This window comes from Carassius gibelio, chromosome B7 (assembly GCF_023724105.1).
Source record: "Carassius gibelio isolate Cgi1373 ecotype wild population from Czech Republic chromosome B7, carGib1.2-hapl.c, whole genome shotgun sequence".
Classification (NCBI taxonomy): domain Eukaryota; kingdom Metazoa; phylum Chordata; class Actinopteri; order Cypriniformes; family Cyprinidae; genus Carassius; species Carassius gibelio.
Genome location: NC_068402.1, coordinates 5,650,593 through 5,667,124, shown reverse-complemented (window position 1 = coordinate 5,667,124; position 16,532 = coordinate 5,650,593). Strand labels below are relative to the sequence as shown.

The following is a 16,532-nucleotide window of genomic DNA, read 5'->3' as shown; positions in this document are numbered from 1 at the left end:
ATTTTTGGACCAAAATGTATTTTCGATGCTTCATAAAATTCTAACTGACCCTCTGATGTCACATGGACTATTTTGATTATGTTTTTCTTACCTTTCTGGACATGGACAGTATACCGTACACACAGTTTCAATGGAGGGACTGAGAGCTCTCGGACTAAATCTAAAATATCTTAAACTGTGTTCCGAAGATAAAATGAGGTCTTACATGTTTGGAACAGCATTTTTGGCTGAACTTACCCTTTAATTGGTTTGGCGTACTGAACCATGCGCCTTTTACTAAAGGAGATAATTTTTTTTTAATTAGCGAGGCTTACATTTTTGTAATACAATACAACATTAACGATTTGGTGAATCGGTGAGTGAGTGATTCAATAATTAGCTTATAAGTCATAACACAACAGTTGCCACCTACTGGCGTAAACTGCAAAAGGGTACGCAAACGAATCTGTGCAAACAGTGAACTGATGCAAAAGATTCGAGTCACTGGGACGAATCAAAATTCCCACTTGGTACCACAAAAGCACTCACATGCCCCAAGCAGAAGAAGCGAAGCGAAGCGGTGGGAAGTCCTGGGCGCCTCTGTTTCGTCACACGCCGCGCTGGCCCTAGCCGAGGAGAAGTTTTCCAAACCCCCATGCGTTTTCCTACGGGGAAAATGTTGTTACAACAGGGTAGCTGTTTGTAGGTGTATTTGAACGGAAATCATGACACTTTTGAGCGTTCAAGACAACAAAAGTCAGGCACAATAGCACTGTTTTTCTTTGTTTATGCTGTATGCGCTAGTCGGGGCAGTGTTATTGGATAGTAGTATTGTGGTCTAGACGAGTTTTCTCAACCCCCTTCTCTCCGGAGCGCTGGCTAACATTAGCAGCATAGCTGCTGCCTCTTCCATACTTTCGTAGAACAACGGGAAAGTTGAGTTGAGTTGGGAGACATGGCGGAGACCAAAATAATTTATCACATCGACGAAGAGGAGACGCCGTACTTGGTGAAAATTCCCATAGCAGCTGAGAAAATCACTTTGCTAGATTTTAAACAGGTTTTGAACAAGCCAAACTACAAATTCTTCTTCAAGTCTATGGATCAGGACTTCGGGTAAGTTAAGCGAATGCGGGGAAAACACACAAAGATGTGCATGAATAGTTAACGTTAGAACAAATTCGTTTTTTTATGTGTAGGAAATAAATGTGTTTATGTTTTTTCCGATGTTGTTGTGGGGGTTCGGTAAGTTTAGGGTTTTCTTCGAGATGGACACTGTTGTGGGTGGTCTAGTTGTATCAAGCCATCACTGTGTCCATGTCTCGACAGAGTTTATCAGTTACTGCAGTCTGACTTTACAGGTATAGGCTAAATTAAAAATACCTTGCCTATAAAAATAGTTGTGTTGTATGACACTGTTTGTACACCTCTAACTGTTTGATATGAATTATTAATCACATTCTATTAAGGCTGATGCGTAATATAAGATATATAATTTCCTAAATAGTTTTTAATACAAAAAAATACAGGTATTGACCATGGACATTAAATAAACAAATATTTTATACTGTTACAAAAGATTTAGATGTTATATAAATATTATATTTTGGAAATTTCTATTAGTAAAAATGAATAAATAAATAAGAAGAAAGTGTAACACAGTTTTCACAAAAACATTAAACAGCACAACTGTTTTCAACATTAGTAATAAGCTCAAATTCAGCAAATTAGCCTAACTTTCTAAAGGATCCTGTGACACTGATATACTGGAGCAATGGCTATGGAAAAATTCAACTTTGCCATCACAGGAATAAATTGACATTTTAAAATGTATTACAATGGAAACCTATTTTAAATTGTAATACATTTCACAGTTCACATGTACTTCTAGTAAAAAAAAAAAAAAAAAAAAATGCAATACTGGGGACGATAAGAGACCTATTGAAAAACATTTAAAAAAATCTTACTGACCCCAAACATTTGGTAGTGTGTGTAGCTATTCTGTCTTAAACCTACACATTAGATCCTATATCCCTCGTGTGGGGAAATTCTCATCCTTTCCCATCACTTCTTTGCACAAGGGCCAAGTTTTTAGTGTCCCACTGTTCTGCCATTCCTTTTTTTAATAAAGAGTGGAGTTCTTTGTCTCTGACTGCATATTTGGTCTGAATCGTCCTGCTATGGACAGAATGCCAGCCAATACATCTCAGCCATGTACTTGTCAGTTATGCATTCTCCAGATGCTACTGGAATGTCTGTGGTAATCTTAGCAAATTAGGATGTTATCATCTGACTGTAAATACTCCATCAGTTTGACAGCGTACACTTAGTTGATTCAGAGACATTCACCTGATCACTGTAAAAGTAGAGCCCACGCTAAATCAAATGCACATTAATAATCAGTTGTATTTAATTTATACCACCTGTCAACTATTTAAAGTGCTGTTGGAGTCATTACAATGTTAAATTATATTCACGTTTTAAAGGTAGTTGTGACTTTTTATCTCACAATTATACATTTGATGCAGAATTATGAGAAAGTCAGAAATGTGAGATGAAAACTCAGAATTGCAAGGAAAAAAAGTCGGAGATGTGGAAGAAACTTACATTTGTTAGAAAAAATAGAACTGTGACATAAAAAGCACAATTTTTATTCCCAAAACAAACGCACACAATTACATGATTTATGAGAAAAAAGTCAGAATTGTGAAATATAAATTCAGATTTCGGATTTTTCCTCACAATTCAAGATTTGTATCTCTCATTTATGAGTATATATCTATACTCTATATAATTCAGATTTTTTATTTTGTAGTTCTTCAAATTGTGTGATCACCTTTTTAATTGTTTTATACCATTGCAGAAATGACTTCATAATATGGACAGACCATAAGACAATAGAGCAGCAGAGGGTCTGTTTTGTCTTTCTCAATAACAATGACATATTTTCATCATAAGAGTGGGGCTAACATGGTTTTACATGTAAAGTATTTTTTTTAAAACCTTTGAGCCAAAATGTCAGCCAGCTATGTCTCTCCTAACTCTTGTAATATAGTGCTACATTGGGTTAAATGCACCAATAAGATCTGATTTTACCGGGAAAGCAAAATCTGAAGACTTGATAGTTTCTTCTTTCCTGCCGTGGAAGAAAGGCTGTGAAGGTTTTGCCAGTTTTTGTTATTGTGGAAAGGGTGGACGTGTGTATATTATTGTTGAATGGCATTGGATGTGGAATTGTGGATGTAAGCTGATACGGTGGTGGAGTGGGACAGAGAGCAGGCGGTGGCGCTGTGATGCTGCAGTGTGTGGAGCCAGCTGTCAGTCTGACTGTGTGTGGCAGGGGCTGGGGTTGAGCCGTGTTTGGGGAGGGATATGGTTGGAGGTTGGAGACGGGCCATTTGCTTGGTGTCTGGGATAGAATCAACAGAAAGAGAGTGAGAGAGAAAGGAGCAGAAGACCCCTTGGTTTCTCTAGGCCCCCTCTACATTCTCTCTGCTGTTTTTTTATATCCCCTTAAGAGTACAGACCAGATTCCAGTGCAGTTTTATTACACCTACCTTATTTCTCAGACTGTGCTAAGTGCAAATCGTCCAAATTAAAATGAGTAAATATACAAATGGCTGCTGTGCCAAAATTTTAACACCGAGTTAACAAGCCCAGAGCTCATTATATTGTAAGAGCTTTTGTTCAAATCGGGTTGTGCTTTGAGAGTGTGTGTGTGTTATTGTGTTAGAGGTCAAGGGGTTGCTTTTCAAGTACAACTGTTGGGCTTAATTAGCGTCGTCACAGGGTTTGGGGGTGGGATTGTTTCACAAGCGTTAAAATGCAGTAGAGCTTTGCTTTCAGGAAGTGCTTTGTGAAATTATTGTAGAGTTGCATCGTCTAGTCAAATGTTTGTTTGGTTGCAGAGAAGACTTAGCAATGGTTTGTGCACTCATATTTGAATTTAGAAAATGTTATATATATTTTAATATTTCTTTTATATATTAATGTAACTATAAGTGGTGTTTCATAAGCGAGAATCACTGTTATATTGCTGATACATATTCAAATGCATAACTCTGATTAAACTTTGACATAATGTGCTGCCAGTGTTGCATTGCTACTAAAAATATAATTGATCTTGTGCATCTATTTTTATGCCTTGCAAACGTAAACATTTGTTTTTCAGTGCTGTATTCTACTTTATGGCAACAACAGTTTTGCTAAATCTAGCTGGCTTACACACTTGTGATTTTATCTTGTGTTGAGTCGTGGAAGCATCAGTGCATAATGTACTCTACAAATATTTGGGGCCATTTTTTTGTTTTTCTAAAGTCTCTTATGCTTAACAAGATTGCATTTATTTGATCAAAAATACAGTAGAAATTGTAATATTTGAAATATCATTACAGTTTAAAGTAACTGTTTTCTGTTTTAATGTTTGTAGTTATTTTCTATATTGACAAAGCTAAATTTTACAGTACTCTGCGTTATTGTTAAGGCCATAAAGCAGTATATTTTAAGTGATCTGAAGCCGTTCCATAGTTTAATGTGAAGTATCAATATTTAAATTAAGTTCATGTAAACTCTTCTACTTGGTGCGTCTGTCTTTCATCCTCCATTCAGCAATAAAACTGTGTGTCGCGTTCAGTTACTAGTCAAAATGACGAAACTCTTCAAGAGTGCACAAAACTCTTAAAAGAGGTAAAAATTGTTAAAAGAAAATGCTCAATAAAATAATCGCACTGATATAATATAGTGACTCAGTGTTGCTTCAAGCACATAATTCTGAGCACAGGAGCCATACACTTTTGTATTATATTTTTACACAATGAAAGATTATTAATTGTAGTCTTTTTTGTTCTGTTCTATTACAGGTGCATCTCAATGAATTAGAATGTCGTGAAAAGTTTATTTCAGTAATTCAACTCAAATTGTGAAACTTGTTTATTAAATAAATTCAATGCACACAGACTGAAGTAGTTTAGTATTTGGTTCTTTTAATTGTGATGACTTTGACTCACATTTAACAAAAAACACTAAATCAAAATCTCATCAAATTAGAATACTTTATAAGACCAAAAAAAAAAAACATTTCAGTGAATTGTTGGCCTTCTGGAAAGTATGTTAATTTACTGTACATGTACTCAATACTTGGTAGCAGCTCCTTTTGCTTTAATTACTGCCTCAATTCAGCGTGGTATGGAGGTGATCAGTTTGTGGCTCTGCTGAGGTGGTCTGGAAGCCCAGGTTTATTTGACAGTGGCCTTCAGCTCATCTGCATTTATTGGTCTCTTGTTTCTCATTTTCCTCTTGACAATAACTCATAGATTCTCTCTGGGGTTCAGGTCTGGTGAGTTTGCTGGCCAGTTAAGCACACTAACACCATCATTTAACCAACGTTTAATGCTTTTGGCAGTGTGGGCAGGTGCCAAATCCTGCTGGAAAATGAAATCAGCATCTTCAAAAAGCTGGTCAGCAGAAGGAAGCATGAAGTACTCCAAAATGTCTTGGTAAACAGGTGCAGTGACTTTAGTTTCCAAAAAATACAATGGACCAACACCAGCAGATGACATTGACCCCAAATCATCACAGACTGTGGAAACTTAACACTGGACTTCAAGCAACTATGAGCTTCTCCACCCTTCCTCCAGATGTTTTGAGTTGATTTGCTGATTGGCACGTCACCATATTCTAATTTGTTGAGAGTGGATTGGTGGGTTTTTGTTAAATGTGAGCCAAAATCATCACAATCAAAAGAACCAAAGACTTAAACTACTTCTGTCTGTGTGCACTGAATATATTTATTACATGAGTTTAACAATTTGAGTTGGATTACTGAAATAAATGAACTTTTACACGACTTTTAAATTTATTGAGATACACCTGTGTGTGTGTGTGTGTGTGTGTGTGTGTGTGTGTGTGTATATATATTTAGGCTACTTGTTTTTCATTTCATGTATTTTACAACAATACAAAGAGCAATGTGTAACATTCCACCAGATTTAGTCCTACATGTATTAACTTTTATTTGTTTCCCATAATATAATGTTTCATTAAATGTTTAGTTGAATGTTTCTATAACATTATTGTGTACCCGTGATTTTCTAGAATAACCTTTGCTGCTGAATTATCCACTAACCTAATTTATAATAGTATTTTTTCATAGATTATATATTTTTCATTTGTTATTTTGCATTAAAATGAAGTGGTCTATATTTAGAAGGTTGTGTTTAACCCAAACAAGAGTGATGATCAGGTGAACGCATAGAAGTATAGAAATAAGACATTGATTTAAAGAAAACTGTGCTGGTATCGAATTGGAAACATCCAGTACTCAGAATGTTTGGGATCGGATCTGAAAAAAAAAAATTGTATCGTTGCATCCCTACTTTGTTAAATAAAAGGACTAATTTATTTCTAATTTGCTTATTTACTTTTTATAATATTGATATTTCAAGCAAAAAATGCAGTGATTAAAAATTGAGCCATCTTTTAGGTAAGAAAAAATAAATTACTTCTGCTCCAATTAGTCAACAGAAAATTCCTTATTTTTGAGCCTCGTTACTGTTCTACAGAAACTAATTTATCTCAGATTGTGTGGCTTGTGGGTAAAATTTGTGACTATTAAATTTACTTAATATATTGTAAAAATCTAGTATATACATTTAGTCCATAAGTAAAGTAAAATAGCCTAGATGCATGCATTTATGTATAAATGCATGAATCTGTCAACATGTGTGTTCCTTCATTTTAATTCTGTCTCTCTTTGATAATTGTGTCTGCTCAGGGTGGTGAAGGAGGAGATCTCAGACGACAGTGCCAAGCTGCCATGCTTCAACGGAAGAGTTGTCTCCTGGGTATGAACCGTTCCTGTTCCAGTTCTCTCTGTCAGTCAGCAGTAGCTCCTCCCACTCCAAAAATCTGTATTATCATATGATGCTTACTGGTATCATAACAGTTCTCGGTTTAAGTGTGAACTGCACCGTTACACTAAACCTCACTGAATCTCCTCATCCCTGTAGCGACACGTAACAGGGCTGTTTTGATTTATGTCACAGTGAATCTTTAAAGAGCATCAGGAGGTTGTGTCAGGCGCTTCACCCGGAGACTGAAATCCAGCCTCTTCTGAAAGCCCTCAAAGAAAAGCAGGTGCTTGAGTCAAAAGGCTTGGACGAAACCAGACCCTTTGGGATGGAAATAGTAGACTACCTTCAGGATAGCTCAAGGTCCCTTGAGAAGGAGTGTACAATAACATAGCATCCATTAGTATGAAGAAAGGAGAAGGCCATACAATGATTCTGTATGTTGCCTCTTATAACGCATCTGATGGTTCTTTCATTTCTCAAGTACGTGACTTTGACTGCTTTAATGCAGTGTTTTGTCACAGATTGTGAAGATTGTTGATGTTTTTGTTTATTGTTAACTAGCTTTTTTTAAACTAGTTTTACAAAGCTTGATCTCCCCAGACGGAGCTGAATAGAGTTTCCTGTCTGCTTGAAGCTATTTACCTCTCCAACTTGGTCCTCGTTAAAATTGTAGTTACGTAAAACCCAGACACTGGATATGTTTGACCTGCAGCATTGTGTGATCACTTTTACACTTTTGAATGAGCTCCATGAGTTTGTGTTGGGTAAAAAATAGTGTGTTATTAATGTCATTAGATCTTTTCCCAGTCATTTTTGGGTCCTTGTTTCTTATGGATCACATTCACTCTCACACCAATCTTCTCTCTTTTTTAGTTGGTGTCCTCTGATACCCCAGCAGCCGAACCCCCTCCAGCCCCTCCAGTAGAGGTCCAGTCTCAGCCCTCACCTCCCCCTCCTCCCCTGCCTCCACCTCCGGTCGAGAGGACGGGGGGCATTGGAGACTCCAGACCCCCTTCCTTCCAGTATGTTAATCTACATCTCTGCTTCTGCCTCTGAATGTCATTCTGTGGATGCTGTCTGCAGCAGTACACTGTCAGTCCCTTAAAATACACTTTCTTATAAGGTGTCGGAATTGGAATCAGTGACTTTGTGTAGAGCTTTACTTTAAGGAAAATGCACTTTTTTTTTGTTTTGCTTTTCAAAACAGACACCCTGTATCGTGGAGAAGTCAAAATATGTCAAACATTTGCTTTGGAAGATAAATATTACAAAGACATGCTTTTAATATGATGCAAAACCATTTTTTTATACAGCACGTTATAAAATTCAGATTATTTCCAAAGTGCTGCACAGTAATGTTGCAAAATTCATCAGTTATGAACCATTCAATATCAAGTGTTTATCAATTATGAAACAATTCATACAAAGCTGTACAGAGTTTAACACAATTTTTAGAAGAATCTACTTTGCCATCACAGGAATAAATTACATTTTTAAATTAATTATAAATCAAAACGATTTGTTTTAAATCGTAATAATATTTCACTATATTCATATTTTTACTGTTTTGATCAAATAAACGTATTAAAGTTTTAAAAACATTAAAAACTTTTGCACAGTAGTGTAAAGCATGAAACATGATCGGGAAATCCAATATTTTTTTGTGTGTGTGTAGAAAGCACCCACAACCATGACGTGTTTGGTAATATCAGGTGAAATGTTGTCTTGAAATATAAGCTGGTAACAGATATTGGCTGTTAAAAAAGTGAGATATAAAATGTATTTTAGTGTAAATGTTTATTCCTAAAACTAGTGAAGAAAAAAAATGCTAATGAAACATGAAAAAATACTTATTCAAGAAAATATCAAATGAAAATCTAATCTGTCTTTTCAGATTAAATTATCTTGTTCTAAGGTGGTTTTTTTTTTTTTTTAAATACTGGAAATGAAATATACTGATTAAGAACATGGTTCCCTCTCCCCAGTGTAGGTCCTTTGCTCTCAATTTCCTATCAGAGATGGTTTGCTAGAGGCAGCTTGCTTTTAAAAATTAAAGGTTCACTCAGCATGCAGAGATGTACAGATGTGTCATGAATGTAAATCATTGCATGATGTGTGTGTGTGTGTGTGTGTGTGTGCACAGTCCCAACACTGCTGGCAGCCTGGAGTCTTTAGATGATCAGACAGAGACCGAGTCAGTGGTGTCTTTCAGGAGAGAGAGATCTCGACCCAGAGAGAGCTTAGACCAACATGGTCTGTTTCTATCTTCTATGTTGCTAATATTTGCTCATTTTTGTCAGTAATCTCAATAGTATTTCATTACATTGACAAAGCAATCCATGCTCATTTTGCTGTACTCTTTCTGTTATTGTTTCAGGGCCGCGTGTGAATGGACAGTCCCGTATGGACAGACACCTGGCCGGCTATGAGAGTGCTACTGTGATGAGCAGTGAACTGGACACCACGAGCTTCTGTGATTCAGACGACGATGATACGATGAGCAGGTCAGAGCAAGTGTGCTTGATTAAAGACTGGATTGGGGTTGGATATATTTTGTAGTGTCAAGAAAATGACGCCTTCAAACAGATCTCTGTTTTTGGGCTTTGCATGTAATTTTTATTTATTTATTTTTATGTCTGAAAGTTATATTTCTGTTATCTGAATCAAATGATTGAACTTTATAAGAGTGTATCAGCATCTGTGCATGCTTTTGGTTTGGTTTTACTCCAGTGGTTCTCAAAAATGGGTTTTGAACTATTCTGATGGGTCCATGCAATGGGGAACAATGTTAAATGCAAATGCAAATGCAAATACTGTAATGTGCATAACAATATATTTGCACATAGTTAGGATCGCAAAAACAATAGACTTATATTTTGTTTTGATGTTAAAAGCCATGCTTCTAATCAATCTTTACAATATTTGGATGCAAATTCACGTGTCGCTTTGGAAGAAGACAAAAGGCAGGTGTCAGCATGACCTAGATTAGGCTAAACAGACACTCATTTGTGATATGAATAAACATGGGTTTTAGGAAGTGAATTATTGACTGCTGACAGCATGAAATCATTGAAATTAAAACTAAAAAACAATTATGTTTGTACTATGTTAGATTTCTGTTTGATGTTGTGTATATAATAGAATCTGTATCCTGAAACATAGCAAGTTGAGAAGCACTGATTAGTCAGTATTGGATTGTATGCCTTGATTATGAATGTTTATTTAACTAAAAGTTTGTAATCAGGTTCAGCAGCTCCACTGAACAAAGCACAGCGTCTAGACTGCTGAAGCGCCACCGCAGACGCAGGAAACAGCGCCCACGTCTGGAGAGAGTATGAAACACCCATATGATTACACTTCAGGGAGTACATCAAAGAATGACAAATCAGTCATTTTATTTTAATCACACATTCAAACCTATTTTTTTTTTTTTTTACATTGAAATAATAATGTTTTTAAGAATGTTGGTAACCAAACAGCTTTCGTTCCATTTAACTTCCATTGGTTTTTCCATATAGCGTCCTTAAAAATGGAAGCCTGTGGGAGCTGAAACGGTTTGTTTGCCAACATTCTTCAAAATATCACATTTTATGTTCCACGGAAGAAAGTCATACTGGTTTGGAACATAAAGGGAGTAAATGATAGAATTGTAATAATTGTGTACTGTCCCTTTAAGTATTTGATACAATCAAATTGATGAATTCTTGTTTGTGTTTTGTTATAGGCTTCCTCTTTCAGCAGTGTGACAGATTCAACAATGTCCCTAAACATTATTACAGTCACCCTTAACATGGGTCAGTGCCATTTCTTACTTGTTCCACCTGTTAATTATTAAATATGTATTTCATTTAATTAATAACATTAAGCTCCGTTCTTTTTGTTGTGTCCTAAAGAGAAGTATAACTTCCTGGGCATCAGTATAGTGGGTCAGAGTAATGAGAGAGGTGATGGAGGCATCTACATCGGCTCCATCATGAAGGGAGGAGCTGTAGCTGCAGACGGACGCATTGAACCTGGAGACATGCTGCTGCAGGTGTGTGTGTGTGTGTGTGTGTGTGTGTGTACACACTGATAGCAAAGAAGTGGTTGGTCCTGGGAAATCAGGAACAAAGTGCAATCTGTACATCATGTTATCTATTTACTGGAGGGCAAGCTTATCAGATGAGTGACGGTATTGTTATTTTAAGTCCTGACAAACTTAAACACTTTACAATCTAAAACAATATTCTCAGGCCACGCCAAGTTTAATACACAAACATTGCACCGTTTCAGTAGTTATTAGCTCTAAACAAATGAGTTCTGTTATAGTTACTCCTTCTGGTGTTTGTTAGACGGGTTGTTTCACAGCTGCCTTTTTTCTGTGCAGGTGAATGACATCAACTTTGAGAACATGAGTAATGATGACGCGGTCAGGGTGCTCCGTGAGATTGTCCATAAACCTGGGTGAGTGTGTGAGCGCTGCTCAAAGGAGTGTACAATTTCATAATTTCTCAATTTCTGACAAAAAAACAATTTTTTTTTATGGCTGGTACAACAAAACGAAGAGCAAAAGATAACACTTAAGTGGTGAAATTGGAGATTCAGTAGTGTATTTTATCCTTTGTTGGGCTGCCACAGAAGATTGATTTATCTATTTTCACATCCTTTCATATCAACACTCATATGCACTTTCCTATAAATATATTGCTTTCATAATCCAATTATTCTGACATGACTTGAAGGGTGAATTACAGTAGGAGGACGATGCATTTCACTCTACGCGAGTTATTATTAGTAACAGTAATGATTAACCTGCAATGTTATAATAACACTTTTATTCTCTTAGACCCATCACCCTGACTGTGGCAAAATGTTGGGACCCTGCTCCACAAGGTTATTTCACCCTGCCACGCAGTGAGTCTCATTTTCATTCCCGTTTCATTAATGAATTAGATATAAAACAAACTATTTAATTTTTTTTTTCTAATTTCACATATAATTCATATATCCCTATACATTACTGTTCAAAAGTTTGGGGTCAGGACTATTTAAATTTTTTTAAAGAAATTAATTTTCATTATACAGCAGGGATGCATTAAATTGGTCTAAAAGGACATTAAAGATGTTTACAATGTTGAATTTCTCTTCATCAAACAATTCTAAGAAAAATATTTCAAGGTCTCCACCTAAGTATTACACAACACAACTGTTTTCAACATTGATGATAATAAGACATGTTTCTCGAGTGCCAAATCAGCATATAAGAGTAATTTCTGAAGGGTCATGTGACACTGAAGCCTGGAGTAATGATGCTGAAAATTCAGCTTTGCCATCACAGAACTAAATTAAATTTTTATTGTAATACATTTTTTAAATTGTAATAAAAGTTCACCATATTTCAGTTTTCACAGTGCTTTTAGACCAATAAATGCAGAAGTGACTTCTTTCAAAGTAGTGCTGTAAATGTAGAATTGAGTTTTTATCATGTTATTTGACATTTGTTTATGTTACATCTTTCCCCGTATTGTGTCTTAGATGAGCCGATCCAGCCCATAGATCCAGCAGCATGGATCAATCATTCAGTGGCTCTCACAGGGGTGTTTCCGTCCTACCCGAGCAGCACAATCACCTCCAGCTCATCTGTCACTGAAACTGAACGTGAGTAATGCGCTTATGTCTTCTTATACTTTTCCTAGACCTTTCTTATTTTCCATATTATTTAATCTCTCTTTTTCTCTGTCTGTAGATTTTGATGAGTTCAACCTGTCTCTTCGCTCTGACATGGCATCGGTAGCTAAAGCCATGGCATCTCCCGAGTCCGGTCTGGAGGTCAGAGACCGGATGTGGCTGAAGATCACCATTCCCAATGCTTTCCTAGGTCAGAGACTTTTACTTGAGACTGGATTTACACACCGTTCCTAAATGATCTTTGTAGCTGTGAGACAAATTGAGCTTCAGTCTAATCCAGTGTTTGTTGTTCTCTGTCTTTATGACTGCGCATACAGGTTCAGATGTGGTGGAGTGGTTGTATCATCACATTGATGGGTTTCAGGACAGACGGGAAGCCCGTAAATATGCCAGTAACCTACTAAAGGCTGGTTTCATCAGACACACTGTTAACAAGATCACCTTCTCTGAACAGTGTTATTATATATTTGGAGACTTCAGTAATTGTGAAAATTGTAAGTAAAATCAGCTTTTATTATAGATGATAGTTAATTACTTTGTTTGTTAAATGCATAGGTTATTTAATCTCTCCATTTATTTCTTATCAGACATGGCCAACCTTTCTCTAAATGATAACGATGGTTCCAGCGGTGCTTCAGACCAGGACACCCTTGCGCCTCTTCCCTTACCAGGGGCAACACCATGGCCTCTGCTCCACTCTTTCGCGTACCAGTACCCTCACCCCTACTCCACCCAGCCCCCTCCTTATCATGAGCTCTCCAACTACAGCTATGGCCCAGGCAGTGCAGGCAGCCAGCACAGCGAAGGTAACAAACACACTGACCCTCGGGCACAGATCTATGGAAATGTGTCAACCAATTGTAAGCGATTTCATGAATCTGAGCTTAATAAAATCCATATACACTACTGTTCAAAGGTTTGGGTTCAGGAAGATCATTAATTTATTCTTTATCGTTACATTGTCTTGAAATATTCATCAAGGTTGCATTAAATTGATTGAAAGTGACCGTAATATATTTTAAGTTTCTATAAAAGATATATATACTGTTCTTTTCAACTTTATTTTTATCTAAGAATCCTGAAAAAATGCATTACAGTTTTCACAAAAATATGTTAAGCAGCACAAAATGTTCAATATCAATATCAGATATCATAATTATTTCTGTAATAATGTTGCTGAAAATTCAGCTCTGCCATCACAGGACTAAATTAAGTTTTTAAATATAATAAATAGAAAACAGTTATTTTAAATTGTACAAATATTTTTACATTTAATGTTTTAACAATTAAACAAATAAAATAAATGCAGCCGCACAATGAGACATTTTTCCAAAACCTTTAAAAACAATTATACTTTTAAATAGTAGTGTATATCCATTGATTGTCATTATGGAACTAAAACTGAGAAAACGCTGGACAAATATGCTGCACTTATTAATTCATTTTTATTAGTATTTATTATGTTTAGTTCTTTTTTCATCAGTGTTATTTTAAATTAATATCAAATGGTATATTAGTACAAAATTATTTTTTAAAAACATTTTACATCCTGACTTGTAAAACACTATATGCTTCATTTTATTTAAATTAATGGTGGAATACAGACATAATGTATTATTAATATCACACTTCGAATTTGCCATGACAATCAGCATGCATCTTGTATGCTAATCACCATGTTTAAAGAAGTTTGTGTGCCCGTGTTAACCCCTGTTGTGTTCTCATCTCTTTCTCTCAGGGAGTCACAGCAGTGGCTCCACACGCAGTGACGGAGAGAAGAGAAGGGGCAGTAAAAGTGTATCTGGCAGCACGGCTGGCGGCAGTGTACGTGATGATAAGTCTCCTGGTGGGGGCGGGGCTGACTCGCGTTCCGGCAGCGGCAGCGAATCAGATTACTCTGTTCGCAGCAGCCTGAGACGAGACCACGGCTCAGCCACGCCCAGTGAACACAGTCGCTCCAGTCAGCGCTCGAGCCAGCGCTCGCATCATCGCGTTCCTCCACCCGCACATCTCGCCCCGTATCCGCCTGGAATCCCCATTCCTTATAACCCAATGATGATGGTGATGGTGCCCCAACATCCACACCCACACCTAGCACTTGGAGCTCCGCACCCACAAACGCCTACTTTGCCGCCCCACCCTGGCATGCCGCCCTCTGGCACCCCTGGTGGGCCTCCAGGAGCTCCTCCGACCCGAGACCTGGGCTCCGTCCCGCCTGAGCTGACAGCCTCTAGGCAGTCTTTCCACTTGGCTATGGGCAACCCCAGTGAGTTTTTTGTGGATGTGATGTAATGAAGTATGTAGCTGTGGATGTACAGGTGAAGGAGTGAATGCAGAGAGGTTTGTAGTCACATGATAACTGTGAGTTCCACTCTGTGACCGACAGAGATGTAGTTTACTGTATCAGTGCAGCTCTTTAGAGTTCGTGTTTGTCCTTGACGGTAGGAACAGGGTTTACGGAAGGGTAGGGAGTCTTGCGTAGCACGGACTTCAACATCTATTTTGTCTTTGTGGTATTCACCACAACAGGGTCTGGCCTTCTTAAATGACTGAAAAAATAATAATAATAATTGGCGGATTTTTCAGAGTCCTGTTATTTTCCTTAAACATTTCCACACATTTCTCGAAGGCCTCTGATAAGGATCTCGTGATTTTCCAGAAAACATTTCTAAAAGCAAATTCAGTTCACTTTATACACCTTTTTAAATGACCAACATGATATTCACTAGAATTATAACTTTAACCATTTTATAAAAAAAAAAAAATAGTTTTGAGGCTTGTTTCAGTCACGGGATAAAAACATAAAAAGGCAAATGCAACATTTATCTTACAGTTTAGTCTTTTTTTTTTTTTCCTTGCAGTTTTGAGAAGAAAAGTCTGAATTGTGAGATATAAACTCCCAATTGCAAGGGGTGAAAAAAAGAAATTGTGTAATTTAAACATTACCTTTTTTATTTTTTAATAAATGGGACTTTAAACTGCGAGATGCAAGCTCAGAATTATGAGAAAAAAATCTGAATGGCAGAATATAACCTCTGAATTATGAGTCAGTCAGGATTCGGTTTATATTTCACAACTCTGAATTTTTTTAAATGTTTTTCTTAAAATTGCAAAGGGGAACAATATGAATTGTCCGATTAAAAAGTCCAAATTAGCTTCGGGCTTCCATAATAAAATGCATGACTTCAAAAACCTTTAAAAGGAGTGAAATGTTTGTAACAATTGATCTGGTCTATTATGTCTCTATGTATTGCTTGAAAGTGTATCAAGGAATTCTGAAAGCTTTTCTCTCATGTACTATATACTGTACACTTTAAAAATGACCTTTGTAAACTGTCTCTGTACAGCTGAATGGAGCCAAGGTTCATGGAGATAAATATTTGATGGTTAATTTCTGAGATTAAAAACTCTTCTGATTCCTGGTGTTAGAAAGCAATCGCTTTCAAAGACTTGATGGTACACATCTAAATAGGCAGACTGTAAAATGATTGTACTCATACGGTACATGCAGAGGAAGTTTTAACCCCATAAAGGTACTTTCTGGGTAGAATGGGATGTTTATTCTATTTTCTACTCCAGAGCTTTTTTTTTTTTTTGACTTTTTGTATGACTGATAATCATAGCACCTTTTTATATGAGTATACAGGTACAAGTATACAGGTGCTACATAAAGACTGATTCTCAATGGAATGCCATGTTGAAGTGTTACATTTTAAAATATCATCAGATACTGTCACTTTTGCATGTCTTCACTCCAAATAAATTTGATAGAATTAACTCTGAAATGACTCGTTTTTTTCTATCTTAGAATTGTTGATTGTTTGATGTCTTGTCTTTTGTGTTTTAGTTTCAATCTTTATCTTCTGTACGAGGAAGAGTGTTTAAATGTATCACTACTGTATCAATGTTTTATAGCAGTAGATATGGAAACACTCTAGGATGTTGAATTTTAATGTAAAAGAGAACAAAATGTAGGTTTTTATTTTTGCGCAAAAATTTCTTCCAGTGCATGTCTTAAATCTTTTTCTCTATCTC

The 16,532-nt window shown here is 36.6% G+C and overlaps 1 protein-coding gene across 1 annotated transcript; it reads left to right on the top strand.

Annotated features, from left to right (window-relative positions):
* Window positions 1-527: 527 nt before the first annotated feature.
* dvl2 (dishevelled segment polarity protein 2) lies at window positions 528-16,282 on the top strand. The gene is made up of 15 exons (XM_052560833.1): window positions 528-1,095; window positions 6,752-6,821; window positions 7,704-7,852; window positions 8,974-9,083; window positions 9,208-9,334; window positions 10,075-10,162; window positions 10,555-10,624; window positions 10,724-10,863; window positions 11,197-11,273; window positions 11,656-11,723; window positions 12,345-12,467; window positions 12,556-12,687; window positions 12,815-12,991; window positions 13,085-13,303; window positions 14,236-16,282. The coding sequence occupies exons 1-15, from the start codon at window positions 935-937 to the stop codon at window positions 14,787-14,789; spliced, it is 2,265 nt and encodes a 754-aa protein (XP_052416793.1). The 5' UTR covers window positions 528-934; the 3' UTR covers window positions 14,790-16,282.
* Window positions 16,283-16,532: the final 250 nt, after the last annotated feature.

What these genes read in the sequence shown, in the direction of transcription:
- dvl2 (XM_052560833.1), top strand. Translation starts at nt 935, where the DNA reads ATGGCGGAGACCAAAATAATTTATCACATCGACGAAGAGGAGACGCCG. An exon ending in TCTATGGATCAGGACTTCGG is followed by an intron (nt 1,096 to 6,751) that starts GTAAGTTAAGCG and finishes GTGTCTGCTCAG; the next exon opens with GGTGGTGAAGGAGGAGATCT. An exon ending in TCCAGACCCCCTTCCTTCCA is followed by an intron (nt 7,853 to 8,973) that starts GTATGTTAATCT and finishes GTGTGTGCACAG; the next exon opens with TCCCAACACTGCTGGCAGCC.